The sequence below is a fragment of the Pelodiscus sinensis genome, chromosome 1, assembly GCF_052426305.1.
Source record: "Pelodiscus sinensis isolate ZL-2025 chromosome 1, ASM5242630v1, whole genome shotgun sequence".
Taxonomy (NCBI): Eukaryota; Metazoa; Chordata; order Testudines; family Trionychidae; genus Pelodiscus; species Pelodiscus sinensis.
Window position 1 is genome coordinate 69,561,748 of NC_143052.1, and position 17,126 is coordinate 69,578,873.

At 44.4% G+C, this 17,126-nt stretch overlaps 1 protein-coding gene across 6 annotated transcripts in view; it reads right to left on the reverse strand.

Moving 5' to 3' along the window:
• The window catches only part of CAPS2 (calcyphosine 2), a 67,567-nt gene that overhangs the window by 13,688 nt on the left and 36,753 nt on the right, over positions 1–17,126 (reverse strand). For all 6 annotated transcript variants that reach the window (XM_075931995.2, XM_075931990.2, XM_075931984.2 and 3 more), the window contains 4 exons: positions 15,590–15,664; positions 14,742–14,837; positions 14,539–14,632; positions 10,517–10,632 (listed from right to left, as the gene is read on the reverse strand). In XM_075931995.2, coding sequence (XP_075788110.2) covers positions 10,517–10,632; positions 14,539–14,632; positions 14,742–14,837; positions 15,590–15,664 — 381 coding nt within the window. The remainder of the gene's footprint in view (positions 1–10,516; positions 10,633–14,538; positions 14,633–14,741; positions 14,838–15,589; positions 15,665–17,126) is intronic.

The window sequence follows — 17,126 nt, forward strand, 5'->3', positions numbered from 1 at the left end:
GACTCCTTTGTAATTTTCTGAGATGTCCTCTGGTGTAGGATTTTACCATCTTACTTGTTGCAACTTTGAGGCCTAATCACCCATCATGGGCAAAATGAGATGAATGAAGTAACAACTGGGCTAATTAGAGCTGCCCTGTATCTGAAAAAGTTACATCTCCCTTGGTTATCAGCAGTTAGTAAGATAGGGTGATTAAAAACTTTTTTCCCCTTCTGTGCTTTATTTCTACTGCTAAATAAATTATATTTTAATTTAAGACATCTTTGTGGTCACTATATACATTTGGCTGCAGATTTCTGAAAGGAAGAACCCCAGGTGCTCATACTCGGTATACAGAGTACTGTCACCCAAACCAAACTAAAAGCAGAAGAATTGCAAAATTCCACCCTGGAGGATAAAGGTGCTATAGAATAAGTTCACAGAGGCAACCAAGGAAAAAAGAAGTGCAGTTAGACCTGTAACTCTAATGCTGATTTATGCTTCAACATTAACAGTGGTGCTAAGCTCTGCAACAAAATGATGGAAGAATCATTTCACTGTAATTGTGGAAAGAAGAGTTTACTCTGAACAGAAAAGTTTCTGGAGCTAAAAGAACAACCTTTTCCTACAACAATAGTATTGTTTTTCTTGAATGGATAGAGGCCTTCAGAACTCCCCGTCTTTTAGAGCTAATGGAAACTAGAAAGCTGTGCCAAAGACTTGTCTAATCTGTCATTCTGACTAATTTTGACACTTGATGACACTCAAATGGGGAGTCTGATATGCTCACTTAGAAAAAATGATGCTAGAACTATTACTCACTTTTCTATGGTTGCAACTTTTGCAAAAATTCATGCAAAATTATGGCCAGAGCCACATGAGCTGTTCTCTTCATTGGGCTCAAAAGGCTCTTGATTCTGAACCATTGGTAGATGTGAATCTTCTTCAATGGCTATTTGGTTAATAATGAATGTATTTCTCTGGGTTGGCATATTGTCTGTGAATATTTATAGGACAGGGGTGGGTAAGAGGCAATTAGCAGGCCAGATCCGGCTCGCCAAGCTGCCGGATCTGGCCCACGGCCGCCTCGCCAACACCCTTAGGACTCAGTAGCTGCAGCTGCTTTAAACAGCTGGCTGTTAATTGCTATGCAGGCTGGGCAGGAAGGAGAAAGCTTCGCATGCTGTCCCCACCCTCTAGCCAAATCCCCCAGCTCCCATTGGCAAGTTTCCAGGCAATAGGAGCTGAGAAATTTTGCTGAAGGCCGAGGCAACGAATGAAGCCTCCTCACTTCCTCACCCTCCATCCCTCACTGTGCTGGAGAAGAGCCAAGTGGAGCAGCTGCCCAGCACACAGGCTGGGCGGCTCAGGTTCCTGCAGAACTGGTGATTGGGAGCTGCCTTGGTAAGCATCTCCCAGCCAGAGATGCTCTGGCACACACCCCTCCCCTCAACTACCTGCTCCAGGCCACCACCCAAACCCTCTGTATCCCCTTCTCCCCAAATCCTCCAGGTCTCAACTCCCAGACTCTGTACCACCTCCTACACTTCTCCCCCAGGCCAGAATCCTTTCTGGCAAACATACCCCCCTTCCCCCGACCCTGCACCTCATTCCCCTGCCTCATGTCACCACCCAAATGCTCTGCACCCCTCCCCACCAGGTCACAACTCGCTCCCAGAACCTGAACCCCCTCTTGCATCCCTCCTCCTGGCCAGAATCCTATCCTGCACCCATCACCCCTCCTGGACCCTTCACTCTAAGCCCCTGCACCCAGATCATAACCCCCTCCATCACCCAAATTCCCTCTCAAACCCCTCACTCTCTCCTGCACCTCAGTCCTCTATCCCAAGTTATCTTCTACACCCAACCTGCTGTCGCAGACCCCATACTCCCTCCACAGAAGTGCAGCTCTTGACCACTTACCAAAATCAGTGACCCCCATTATAAATTATTGCCCACCCCTGTATAGATGTATAACTTGCCACACAAGTCTTTACTGTTACTGCTAACAGCTATTTATTAGGACTCAGGGTGCAGAGGCTGAATCTAAAGGAAGAGACTTGTACAGGAATTATAAGCTCTCATACAAAAATGAACATTTGGTTTTTAATCATATTGACAATTTTGTTGGTTGGGAAAAAATATGAAGGATTTAGTCACTCTGTGCAGTAATATTTCTTTAAGATGTGCCCCCCTCTGGGTGCTCACACTGGTGATTGGAGATTTTTGCTTAGCAGTGCCTACCCACGCCATGCATGCACAGTAGCCATCTTGCGCTGTTTTAATTCATTGGCTGTGTGTGCGGTGCGAGTGTCCCTCCATTCCTTTTTTACCAGAAACTGTTCAGTGGACTCCAAAGTAGAGGGGAGGGAGGGAGGGTAGTGGAGCACCCACAGAGAGACATATCTTGAAGGACCATTGTTATTACACAGGGTAAGTAACTTCTTCTCCTTCAAGTGGTGTCCCTCTAGGTGCTCCACTCAGGTGATAGCTGGCAGTAACCACCTCTTGCGGGTGTTGGACTCAGTTGTGAGAAGAGGCAAGGACTGCTTTGGCTAAAGTGGTGGTAGGTATGGGTCCCTGCTGTAAAGCATAGTGTTGTGCAAAGGTGTGATGGGAAGACCATATCACTGCTCTGCATATATCCAAGGGATATATAATTCAGGAAAGCAGCTGACATGGCCACAGCACAGGTGGAGTATGCTGTGATAGTCTGCAGTGGTTCCCTCCTACTAAGATAGTAGGAAAGGTATATGCAATTAGCAATCAATTTGCTAATTGCAAAACTGTGCAAAACTGCACAGAAACTGCTGTTCCCTTGTGGGGACCAGACATAAAATGAAAAGTCTGATTTCCTTGGTCCTATCTATGTAGAATGAAAGGCCTTGCCTAGCATTCAGAGTATGTAGCATCAGCTCCCTCGGGGAGGTTTTGGAAAATAGGTGGGAAGGTAGATGGGCTCATTGAGGTGAAAGTCCAATATAACTTTATGAAGGAAGTTGAGATGAGGTCTGAGGATGATTGGTAAAAATAGTATATGGAGGATGAGCCATCAGGGCTGCAATTTCTCTTACACTTCTTGCAGAAGTAACTGACACTATGAAGGCCAATTTCATAGCTTGATGTTGTGGGGAGGCAGTAGCTACTGGCTCAAAGTAGCTAGTCTTGTGAGTGTGCCAAGCACAGGGTTTAAGTCACAAGGTGGCACTGGCAGGTGTAAATTTGGACAAGTCTTTTGCAAACCGGCTAAGGAGCACTTTGTGATAGGATGTGCGACGAGCGAGAGGTCATCCACTGGTTTGTGGAAGGCTGTGATAGTGGACAGATGGACACAAACGGAGCTAATAGAAAGGCCAGCATCACTGAGGTCCATCAGGTATTCCGGCACGACAGGTATCAGAACAGTGTTTGGATGCAATTGACGACTGCGGCACCACTCTTGAAATCGTTTCCATTTGTTTTGGTAGGTATACCTCATGGAGAAGTGCTGACTATTTAGGAGGATCTGCTTCAAACTGTTTGAACAGGTAAGTTCTTCATTTTGGAACTATGAAGAAGCCATGCTGTGAGTTTGAGGGCCCTGAGATTGAGGTGGAGAGTTTTGCCTTGATGCTGGGTCAGTAACTTGGGACTGATGGGGGGGGGGGGGGGATCAGGTGAGCAATCGATAAATGGTGCAGGTAGGAAAACCGCAGTTGTCTTGGCCAATAGGGCACTATTAGAATCACTGTGGCTTGATCCATGCAAATCTTGTTGATCATCCTGGAGAGTAATGGAGTCAGTGGGAAGGCATATAGAAGGGGAGAGGTCCAGGGTATGATGAAGGCATTTCCCTCTGATCTTTTGTCTCGACCCTCTTGGGAGCAGAAGCGGTGGCATTTGCATAATCTTGTGATGGATAAAGAAAGAAGCTGTGCAGCAAAAAGAATGTATTCATGAAATACAAAATGTCTTGCCTGAATTATCAATAGTAAACTCTTGTCCTCCATTTTAGGAAAACCTTGATATAATTAGAAGGAAAAACTAGATGTAAATATCATATAGATCAGTGTTTCCCAATTTTATTTGGCCACGGAACCCTTAATAACAGTCTAATATATGGAGCTGAAGAAGTAGACCACAAATAAGTAAGGATTATAATAAACAAATGCTAAACAAGGTCATGAGATCAACATTTAGTTGAACTGCACATATTTAGAAACAAAAATCACATAATATTAATTATTATTTTTTAAAAAATCATAAAATGTTATTGTAATAGAATTTTCTCGCAGAACCCTTATTTTCACTTCACTGAACCCTGGTGTTCCGCGGAACACTATTTGGGAAACACTGATATAGATATATAATTTCTGGACACTACAATATGCAGATAAGCTGTGAATTCTATGGGCCTGCTTCTCAGTACAGTATGGACCATTTAAACCACTGGCAGCATAATGAGGCCCTAATGTGGGCATAAGTGTAAATGAGCACAGGTTTTATAAAGCTAGGCATTTTGAAAGATGGTATGAAATTTGTAGCAATAGTCAATTAAATTGTTCTAATAAAGTCTTGAAATACTGAATGAATGTCTTAATTGTGGCATTGTTACTGCTAAAAAAGGGATGGTTTCTATCTTGAAATATCTATTACAGGGTAACTTTGAATCTTCATTATAATTTGAGTCAGCAAATACCATGAAAGTACATCTTTAAATAACTTAATAGAATTAGAATTGCTCAGGCAACACAGTAATGGAACCATAATCTTCAAACAAAATTATCTGTAACAAGAACTATTGTTCTACCAATGAAATCCACAAACCCAAAAGGAAGATAATAAATGTAAATGACATTTTCCTTTTCAGAAATATTCTGCTGAGAGTCCGATTTACAAAATAATATACATTCAATGATTTGCCATTCAACTAGCTATTACAAAGATGAAATAGGTTTTTAAAAGTTACTTATTTTACTGTATAACAAGTAAATTTATTGGGGCTGTTAACTAATTGCAGTTAACTAACATGGTGAACTAAAAAAAATAATTGCAATTAACTAAAGTTTTAATTGTGCTGCTAAAAAATGGAATCCATTAAATATTTTGGGCATTTTTCTACATTTTCATATAGATTGACTTCAGTTGAAACACAGAATATAAAAGTGTTCAGTGCTCACTTTATATTTGTAATTAAAAATAATAATATTTGCATTCTAAAAAGATATACAAAAGTAATAGCATTTTTCAGTCCATCTCATATATACAGAGGCCTGTATGGACTGTCTACCCATGGATGTGGATATTTACAAATAGAAATTGGTATCTGCTGATCCACAGGGCTCTACTCCCACAAGATGCTGCAGTCCAAAGGATAGGAATGTGGTGCCGTCACTCCTAAGAGAGATAGCATCCCACGCTGGCAGTGCCTTCCAGCTGTGTGGTTGGACTGCCTCTAGCTATACAGGCTCAGGCCTGGGGAAGGTACTGCCATACAGCTGAGAAGTGCTGCCAGTGTAGGATGCTGAATCTTAGGAACAATGGGACCATGTTCCTCTCCTTTGGCTGCAGAGTCTTCTGGGGGTAGTGCTCTGAGGATCAGCAGATACTGATTTCTGTCCATGGATATCCACATCTGTTGGTAAAAAATGTATCCATTTGGGGCTCTACATGCAAGTACTGTAATGCAATCTCTTTATCATGAAAGTGCAACAATATATAACCGCAGGGTTTTGTTGTTGTTGTTGTTGCACTCAAACAAAAGAGTACAAAGCTTTAGAGCCCACAAGTCCACTCAGTACTACTACTTCTTCAGCCAGCTGTTAAGATAAACAAGTGTATGTACATTTATAAGAGATAATGCTGCCTGCTTATTTAAAATGTCATCTTAAATCAAGAACAAATGTCGGCATGTATTTTTGCTGCCAGCAATGCAAAGTATTTGCATGCCAGATATGCTAAACACTCATGTGCCTCTTCATGCTTCAGCCACCAGTCGTAAGGAGACACTTTCATGCTGATAACACTCATTAAAAAAATTATTATTAAAATTTGTGACTTTACTCCTTGGGAGGAGAAATGCATGCCTCCTGCTGTTTTACCCACATTCCGTCGTATATTTCATATACCATAATAGCAGTCTCAGATAATGATCCAGCAAGTGTTCATCTTAAAAACACTTTCTCTTTAGATTCGAAAAGAATCAAAGATGGTACCAATGTGAGATTTTTAAAGATAGCTTTCAAAATCTGAGAGGGACAAGGTGGGAATAATGCTTTGAGATCTTAAAAGAGCAAAACTCCGATTCAGAAACTACAGAATCCAAACAAGGAAAAAAAAATCTTCTGCTGGTGGCATCTGACTCAGATAATAAAAATGAACATGAATTGGTCCACACTGTTTTGGATAAGTGTCAAGCAGAATCGGTCATCAGCATGTCCTCTGGAATGGTGGTTTAAGCATAAAGGGGCACATTAATCTTTAGTGCATTTGGCATATAAATATTTTACAACACCAGCTATAACAGTGTCATCCAAATGCTTATTCTCACTGTCTAGTAACATGTAAACAAGAAGTGGACAGCATTATATCCTGAAAATGTAAACAAACTTGACTGGGTGATGGCTGAACAAGAAGGACTGAGTGGACTTTTAGGCTCTAAAGTTCTACATTGTTTTATTTTTGAATGCAGTTCTTTGTGCACCTAATTCTATGTTTGTAACTTCAACTTTCATGTTAAGATTGCACTATGGTACTTGTAATGGGAGAATTGAAAAATTCTATTTTGTTTGCGGTTTTATAGAGCAAATATATGTAATCAAAAATATAAGGTGAGCACTATACATTTTGTATTCTGTGTTGCAATAGAAATCAATATATTTGAAAATACAGAAAGCATCTGAAAATATTTAAATACACTTTTAAACAGTGCTAGAATACCATGTGATTAGTAACATGATTCATCATTTTTAATCTGTGCAATTAATCACAATTACCTGTTTTAATTATGTGACAGCCTAGAATTTATCAAAGCCTATTTTGAAATAATAAAAGGTAGGAATTTCCCTTCAAGAGAGATTTTCCATGGTAGAAATGCACTGCATCTCCAAACTGTATTTATTACATTTTAGCCCTGGCCTTTACAGGGCATAGGGAACAAAGGAAATGAGGAAGAACAGCTCTTGCGCAAGAGGATGCTTTTGCACAAAAAGGAGCTGTGTAGATGGTTCCTTTTTGCGCAAAAGCCTCATGCGCACAAACAGGCCCTAATTAATTATGTAAATGAAGCGTGGCAATATGCTAATCCGCATTTCATTTGCATAGGCTTTTCCCCAAGAGGGATGCAATGCAAACGTAGCCTAAGTGATGTCTTATTTGGAAGTGCATCAGCTACCTCTTACTCCTTTCTTTTCTTCCAATTCTTTGACCTTCTTTCCCTTAAGGTACTGAGCAGTGTTAGAAGTCTTATCCCTTCACCCTCTCACTTCCCTGGTCCTTCTAATATGAATTGAGAACAGCAATACTACAAGTCCAATAAACAAGTCAATGTTTATTGGGGTTAGCTTCCAGCAAGCATGAATCCAGTTTCCAGTTCACATTTTTTCAACTTAGTTTCCATTTGCCCCTAATTTATATAGTAATATTCTCAGCTATATCTTAATCATAATCATTGTACTGAAATTTAACTAACCAATCCTAGCATGCTGTAACATGATTATCTAATCATTTATATCCCTCCACCTTATTTGGTTTATACCCAGCAAAAGTAACTATACAAGGGTATGTCTACACTGCCACCCTAGTTCGAACTAGGGTGGCTAATGTAGGCAATCAAAGTTGCAAATGAAGCCCGGGATTTAAATATCACGGGCTTCATTTGCATCTTGCCGGACGCCGCCATTTTTAAATCCCCGTTAGCGCAGACTCCGTGTCCGCGGCTACACGCGGCACGGAGTAGGTAGTTCGAATTAGGCTCTCTAATTCGAACTACCGTTACACCTCATTCCACGAGTAACGGTAGTTCGAATTAGAGAGCCTAATTCGAACTACCCACTCCGTGCCGCATGTAGCCGCGGGCACGGAGTCTGCACTAACGGGGATTAAAAAATGGCGGCACCCGGCAAGATGCAAATGAAGCCCATGATTTATATTGCCTATATTAGCCAGCCTAGTTTGAACTAGGGTGGCAGTGTAGACATACCCCAACAGACAGAAACAATCAAAATACCAAAGACCTTACACATAAGTAATAGAGAAGTGGGTAGCATAACAACAAAACAATAAAGAAACAAGGATTCACAACTATTAACAAGTGTATCCTTGACAGAAAAAAAAGCTATCAACCTAAATATTTTTAAATCATTTAGGCTCTTCCCTTTAACTAGAGACAGTAGATTGGATCGCCTTTCTAAAAGGCCCAAAATTGCCTTACTTCAATATGACAGGCTTGGGATGTGTGAGGACGCGACCACATGTTTCCCCACTTATGGCTGCCCATGCTGCTTAGCCAAAGGCTCAGGTTCAGAACAAGGCCAGAGACTGTCACAGTGAGAGAAGACACTCGTAGAGAAGACATACATAAGCAGTTTGTGATTTTGATTCTTTGGTTTTTATACTCCTGTAACTAGCTTAATTATATGACTCCTCCTAAATTCTTAAAGTGTAGGCCTTTGCAGGAATGCTTAAATATCTATATAGTAACAATCAGAAGGTGTACTCTTTAAAATGAAAAGTCTCAGAGGGGTAGTGTTAGTATGCAACTTTAAAAGCAATGAGCAGTCCTGTAGCACCTTAGAGATTAACAAATATATTATATCATGAGCTTTCATAGGTAAAACCCACTTCATCAGATGAGTTGGAGTGGAAATTACAGAATGCATAGTATATATAACAGCAAAAGCAGTTTCCTGTCAATAGCAGGACCAGTGTTAATGATGCTAAGCTAATTGAGTCAGGCTGGATGTGTCCCATTCATAGCTTTTAATGTGTAAATGCAAATATTAAAGGCATAGGAAATTGACTTTGGAGTGTGTTAACCAGTTAATATTTTTATTCAAGCCCAAGTTGATGGTGTCAAACTTGTAAATGAATTCCAGTTCAGCAGTTTCCCCTCTGTAACTGGGAGATAAAATTCCTTTGTAGAAGAATGACTACTTTTAAATCCATTATTGAATGTCCAAGGAGGTTAAAATATTCCCCTACAGGTTTATGTGTGTTACCATTCCTGACATCTGATTTATGTCCATTAATCCTTTAATCACAGATACTGTCCAGTTTGACCAACATACATGGCAGAGGAGCATTGCTGGTATTTGATAACATCACATCAGAGCAAGGGTGGGCAAAAGGGCCTCTGTGGGCCAGATCCAGCCCACCAAGCAAGTTGATCCAGCCCACGGAGTCCCTGCCACTCTCCCTGCCCCCAGGCCAATCAGGGCCTGGGGGGGAGCACGCGAAGTCTCCTCCCACCCTGAGAGGGGCAAGCCCTGATTGGCCTGGGGCCAGGAGGAAGTGTATGAAGTCTCTTCCCACCCTGAGAGGGGCATGGTGCTTCTAAGCACCGGACAGGGTGGCTGGAGACTTCACGTACTCCCCTTGCCCCCAAGTCAATCAGGGCATGGGGGTGGGGGAAGCGCGTGAAATCTCCTCCCACCCTGCAAGAGGTTCAGCACTTAGTCAACTGACAGCTTCTGCTCAGCTAGCAGTTGACTCTAAGCACAGCGCTTCCTTGCAGGGTGGGGGCAGGGAGCAAGAGAATTCATATGCTCCCCCTCTCCAGACCGATTGACCTGGGGAGAGCAGGGGAGAGCACGTAAAGTGTCCTCCCACTGCCAGGGGCACGGGTACCTAGAGGGAACCACCAGCTATTCAAAACAGCTGGCAAGTCTCTCTGGGGGGGTACAGCAAAGATTTTGCATACTTCCCCACCCCCAGACCAATCAAGGTCTGTGGGTGGGGAAGCGTGGAAGTGTCGCAGCCCCACCACTTCCACTCGAGGCCCCATCCCCCTTCCACAGCGGCCCAGACCCACTTAAAAAATTTCTGAGGTGGCCCCGGGTAAAAAATTATTGGCCACCCCTGCATTAGAGGATGTGCAGTTGTACAAATCCCTGATGTGGTGGCTTATGTGGTTAGGTCCTGTGATGGTGTCGCTTATATAGATATGTGGACAGAGCTGGCAATAGGGTTTGCTGCTGTATTTTCAAATGAAGTAATCAATCTGGTACCATAAGTACCTTCAGAAAGGTTTTAATATGCAATTTGCATCTAGATCATTAGTCTTTAAATTCAAATTCAGCACCAAAATACAGTGAAAAAGACCTTTAAGGAATATAATCTTTGCCACTCCAACAAATAGTTAAAGGATCCTTTGTACATTACCTCAATACTATTTCATCAGCTGTCTAGTTCTTTCCAACAAGAGACTAAATGCAGAAACTTTTAGCAATAATTAATAAATAATATGTATGTACTTAAGGCTTATATATAAATTCTTCAGTTGGGAAGATATTTGCAAAAAAAGAGAACTAATCCAAAAAAACTAATCTATTGCACTTACTTTAGAATGTCCATTGCAGCTTCATCAATATTTGTGACACGAAGGGTAAATATTGCATTCTGTTTAATACTTTCTGGAAGGCTAAGATTGCAACTCAGAAAAGTCAGATTAGCACCCTGTAAGTGATGATAAATGATTTAAAAGTAAGTTGTATATTCTACATAATGTGCTATAAGACATTCATTGAAAACTATAATTTTAAAAATGTTAACAGGAAAAAATGTTATTTTAGAATGCAACTGGAATATGGCACACATTTCTAATTATAATTTGAAAACATAAAAAATGAGATTTTAGTTATTCTAAAAATTAGAGAATTAGAAAAACAAATAATATGCTAGCAGCTGTACTTACATGGAATCACCATGAATTCCCACCAGAATCTGCAAGTGTGCCACATACCTACCAAGAACTAACTCACAACTTTGTTCTACTTAGTCATCAGAGCTCTCTCCTCTTTCACAGTTACTCACTTTGGTAACAAAAATATAGGTTTCCAAATCCTTTTCCAGCTGCAGCTATGTGCCCTCTGGTGGAAAAAGTAAAACATGCAGCCTGTTTTGAGACCACTGACATCTGCACAGTTGTACCTCTATAAACTAGGACTCTCTGGTCTGGCAACATCCATGAATGTTCCAGGATCAGAGAGTCCCAGTGTGCTGCATAGGGAAAAACGGTGGGTGGCTCTAGGAGCCTAGCACAACGCATGGGATGCGAGGGAGCCTGGTGCATGGCCTAGCTGGGCAAGGGAGGGGACAGGAGCCAGAATGCAGCTCAGCTGAGCCAGGGAGTGGGGCAGAGGGGGAGAACCCAGAAGCCTGGCATATGACCCAGTTGAGCTACGCAGGGGAGCTGGGAAGCCAGATGGGGTGGCAGGGCAGAAGTTGGGGCCGGCAGCAGGAGGGCCAGAAATGATCTCCTGGTCCAGCAAAATCCCTCATCCGGGACCAGTCAGGTCCCAAGGGTGCCCAGAGTTTCAACCTGTGGTATTTATTTGGCTGTCAGTTAGTGCTTTTATATAGCACAGGGGTTCTCAAATTTCATTGCATTGTGACCCCCTTCTGACAACAAAAGTTACTTCATGACCCCAGGATGGGGAAACCTGAACCTGCTCTAGCCTTAGTTGAAGGTCCGAAGCCCAAGCCTCGCCACTCTGGGCAGGGGAGCCAAATGTGAAGCTCAAGGACTTTAGCCCCAGGCAGGTGGTCTACAATCTAAGCCGTGCCTCTCAGGGCAGAAGCCCTGGGGCTTTGACTTCTGTCCTAGGAAGTGTGGCTCAAGCTTTAGCCCTGTATGCAGTCTAAGCCAGCCCTGATAACTACATTCGAAGGGAACTGCAACCCACTTTGGGGTCCCGACTCACAATCTAAGAATTGCTAATATAGCACAGTAATCCAAACTAGAACTGGATGAGAAAGTTTTACTTTCCTGGGAAAATCTGAGATTTAAGTACATTTACTGTTTCAGAATAGGAAAAACAAAACTTTTCAAAATGTTTGCAAAAAAATGAGAACACCCACTCCAGAATAGTAGTTCAATAACTATGGCACTTCCCTAAGATATATGAAACATCAGTTCAAGTCCCTTCTCTGCCTGTTTTGGAGCAGGGACATAAAACAGAGACTCCCACTTTACAGGCAAGTGCCCTAACCACTGGACTAGTGGCTATCTTGGGGGTCAATCTCCCTCAACATTCCATCCTAACCTGAGAAATCAGTTTCAAATACATTTTCATCAAAATAAGTTTCCATAAAAAGTTTTAGTTTTGACAAATTGACATTATATATATAGTAGCCCAATGTCTGAGAGTCTGTAATGCTGACGTACACGGCCATGCCCCCGGCCGTGTACGTCAGCACCCCGCCCCCCTTTCCGTCCGTGGCGGCTCAGCTAAGAGCTGTGCCGCTCAGCTGGGCCACGGCGGGGGAGCAAGCAGCGGTAAGCCACCGTTTGGAGTCCGCGCTTCCCTGCCGCTTGCTCCCGCACCACGGCCCAGCTAAGTGGCGCAGTGCTCGGCCGAGCCACCACGGAGGGAGGGGAAGGGGGGTGGGGCCCTGACGTACATGGCGCTCAGCTGAGTGTTGCGCGCTCAGCGCGGGCAGCCAAGGGGGAGTGTTTGGGTTCCCCCGCTGCAGCCCGGCTGAGCGCGCAGAACTCAGCTGAGTGCCAGTGGGAGGGGAAGGTGGAAGTGCCCCGCCCCGTTCTCCTCCCCCACAGCGGCCCACTTCATTGGGGAAGGGTGGGGAACCGGCCAAAAAGGGAGCAGTACTGGCCGGGAAGGGGGGGCCTGGAAACAGCTAATGCGGGGGCAATGGGGCTGGCCGGGGGACATGGAGGGGGGACCGGCTGGGAGGGGGCAGGGCTGACCGGGAGTAAGGGGGGTGGGAAGCACAACTGGGGGGATCGGGGACCACGAGGGTGGCCGGGAGGAAGTACAGCTGACGGGGGGTGGGGAGTGCAGCGGCACTGGCCAGGGAGATCAGGAAGAGGAATGGGCCAGTGGGAAGCAGAGGTGGGGAGGGGGCCGGGGGCCGTGAGGGTGGCCGGGAGGAAGGGGGAGCAGGAAGCACAGCTGCCAGGGGGTGCAGCAGCAGCTCTGGCCGGGAGGAAGGGGGGGCAGGAAGCAGAGCTGGCGGGGGCAGGGAGAGGTGCAGCGGCGGCTGGCCGGGGAGATCAGGAAGAGGATTGGGACGGCGGGAAGCAGAGCTGGGGGGGGAGGGGGGGGTCCCCTGCTCCAAAACAGAGGGGCTGGCTGGGGAAGATCAGGAGGGGAAGTGGGGGAGAACTGGCCGGCCGGGAGGGGAGGGGGTGAGCAAATTGGCCGGCAGGGAGCGGGACCGACCTGTGCACTTGCTGCCTGTCCCACGCAGGGTCCCAGCGACGTACAAGCGAGGAGGAGGCTTCTTCTCCTCACACTCAACCGACAGGGCTCCCAGCGGCAATCGCGGCCCCTCTTCTCAGCTGGGACTCCCAGCCGCTCCCCCCCGCCCACTCCAGGCTTCCTTCCAGTGCACAGCCGGAAAAATCAGAAAATACAGGACATTGCACATGTCCAGTATTTTCTGTTTTTTTTTTTTTTTTTTTTTTTTTTTAAACCGGATAGAGCACGCCAATATCAGACTTTCCAGTACAATGCCGGAAACCTGGCAACTCTACCTGCCCCTCCTGCCCGCGGCGGCCCGGCTGAGCGCGCAACACTCAGCCGAGCCACCATGGAGGGAGGGGAAGGGGGCAGAGCGGTGATGTACATAGCCAGGGGGCGGTGATGTACATGGCCCTGCTTCTCCTGCTGTGGCGCTCAGCTGAGTGCTGCACACGTCAGCCGGGCTGCCGCGGGGGAGCCAGCAGCGCAAGGGACCATTTGGGCTCCCCCATGGCGGGAGGGGAAGCGGGGGGTGGGGCGGTGACGTACACGGCTCCACCCCCTGGCCGTGTATGTCACCGCCCCAGCCCCCTCCCTCGCAGCGGCTCGGCTGAGCAGGCAGCACTCAGCCGAGCGCCACGACAGGAGGGGAAGAGAAAGGGGAAGGGGTGTGGGGAGAGTCAGGAGGAGGAGGAGAAGAGAAAGGGAGAATGCAAGGCAGGAGGGGGAGAAGAGAAAGAAAGAGACCAAGAGAGAGGCAGAAAGAGGGAGAGGCAGGAGGTGGAGGAGAGCTGAGACAGAGATGGGGAGACAGTAGGAGCGAGAGAGAGAGACGGCGCAAGAGACCGGAGGCTCAGGAGAGAAGATCAAGGTGGAGGAGAGACCTGAAAATCCCGTCTTATGACAGGCTAATTGGCTAGTTTTCCAATAAAATAGGTTAGTCAAAAATTCCCAGCCAGTTCTAATCCAAACTCTTTAATTCTTAGGGCCTCAAAGCAAGCTGAAGTTAATGCAAAGGCATCTATTGATTGCAGCAGAAATTGAATTAGTCCCTCAAATGCTAGGTTAGAGGCCTTGCTTCAGCCTTAAATTCAAGCAACCCAAGTGGCATTTCCAATCATCAGCAGAGTTTATATAATTTCAATAAAAAAGTACTTACAACATGTAAGTCATTAAGATCATATTGTTGTCCTTTTCTTTGTCCATGCTGGTGACTATAAACTCCTTTCTGAATGAAAGGTAGGGCATTTGTTCTGTAAGATCATTTAAAATAAACTGAAATAAATAAACTTGAAAGTAATTTGTCTGGATATATTCTGGAGAATTTTCTTCTTGAAAAATTTTATTAGCTATTCATCTTACCTATTTTTTCCAAATTGTCGATATTCATATACAGTAAGAGATCTGTCATACATAAAAAAGAATCCAATCAGCTCTCTGCAAGCATCACGTCCATTCCTAGAATGGTAATTGAAAAACACCATTTGAGTTTTGTGTTTACAGTAGTCTATTTCAAACTGAAATGGGATGAATAGATCACTATTTTGAAGTTAACATCTTTAAAAGCAGTTCGTTGGCAGATGCCCTACAATATTATGTAATCATTATTTTAAGAATATTAATGTTTTTGATTGCTTTAGCTTAGTTTTAAATATTGTCCAATCTGTCTTGTGGACCCAGACATGTATCTACATTCAATTTTATGTTCTGTATCTAAAATTCCATCCAAAAACAGGTGTTTTTGCAGAAGTTTCACAAGTCAACGAATAAACTACATGTATTAGGACCAGCTATGTTCATCACGATCTTTGAAGCTAATGGGCTGAATGCTCAGCTGTGTCCAGAAAGAACTGGCTACAGCAAAAGACATCAGAAAGGAGCCATTGGGTCAAATGAGCCTCAAGGCTGTTCTAAACTATGTCAGTATATAACAGCTCCCTATGAAAATTAAAATTTCACATATATGTGTAATGTACATTAGATTCCCTCCCAGGACTATTTTTAATCTCACTCCTACCCACTCTCGCTATTATGGCAGCGGGTCCTGCGGGGCCCACCGGAGCACAAGTCCCACTGCAAGGCTCCAATGTATATATTATGAACACACTTCTAAAGAGATATGTAATAAGCTTCAGTTATGCTAATATTCAAAAGAATATAATTTATTACTCACTGATTTTAAAAAGGGGTTCTATGAAATTTATGATTACCTTGACAGAATTCTGCCATCAAAGCGTAACTTATTAGAAAGCATATTTTCAGTTAATGAGGATCTGGTCCTTATTCTGTTAAAAGAATGCATGACACATTTATCAAACAATATATTCTACAAATGTAACAATTTGCATGCAATTTCAACCATTTCTAGAACTAACAACATACTTGGATTGTGGAGACCTTAATTATGAGTTGATCCAGATTACCCTTCCCAGTTGAGTCACAAAGCAGATGAAAGAGCTGGAATACAGGGAGAGCGAGTCTAGATATCTTTGGGGTCAATGTGAATGTCATGGAGTGCTCTACTGTAGCATCTTCTCCTGGTCACTCTGGTGATTAGCTCTGGAGGACAATGCCCCCATCCATGGTTTGCATGCTGTCCCTCTGACTGTTGTCTGCAGCTCCTCTTGCTCCAGGACTCTCAGACTCTCCTTTGTGACTTAGCCTTCCAGCTAGGTTATGCAGAGTTGCAACCCTTCCAGGATACTGTCCATCAGCAGTCCTAGGCAGGCTTCTCATTCACTGCCTCAGTTTTATGCCATGTCCTTGGCAGCTCATAGGAAAACTCTAGGTCTACCCTTTTCCCTGGGTTCTAGTCCGAGGACCTTCAGCTCAGCAGTCCTGGGCATCCTCTCACTGCCCTGCCTGCTCCTTCCTTGAATTGCTTCCTAAACCCTGATTCCACTTCTCTCTCCAGGTGTATCGGCTCAAAAGCTTTCTCCTTCTTCCCAGAGCATGACTGCTGCCTGCCTTCCTGAAGTCTCTCCTAGCATCCCTCTAGCCCTCCTTCTTCCAGAGCATGACTGCCCTTTCTCAACAGTCACCATCTGTAGCACCTCCCATTCCTCTCCCAATCTGGCTTTATGGGCCTTGCCTGTTCCTACAAAGGTGGGCCTGCTTGCAATCAACTTAGATCTCTGTTCACTGGCTCCTCCTCCAGGTGCAGAGTGGGCCGTTAATTGGCCACCTTAGCCCTGATCAGACATGTGTGGGGTAGACACTCCATCACTGTTGCTTAGATATGCTGAGAAGAGTTACAAAACTGTTGGTTCCCCCGCCCCCCCCTCCCCCCAGGCACCATTTTCCATGACTCTTAACGAAAAGCAATGCTGGAAAACACAGTACTCAGAAGAATAGCCTCTTAAAAACTTAACAAGCCTTCTACCTTATCTTAACATTGAAGTGGCATTCAATACTAGAGCCTAATGTGCATTTACAGCAATGGATTTCTGGGTATGCAAGACTGGGGAACCACTAGGGAATGATTTAATTGTTAGCTTCTGACCTATATAGGATGAATTAATCAGTCCTTACTATTGAGCTGCTCTTCAGCATAAAAACCATTTGACTGCTTGTTCCTGACTCAGAACAACTCCAGAATCTCTCTCTCTCCCTAAATAATTGTGTGGTTCTCATCACCATAGTGTCAAAATGTCCAGTCAACATCAATTTCAATTTCTCTAGATCAATTTTACTAAAGCAGAGGCATAACCTACAGGTAGCCCAGAGACTTGCCAAGGGAAGCAGAAG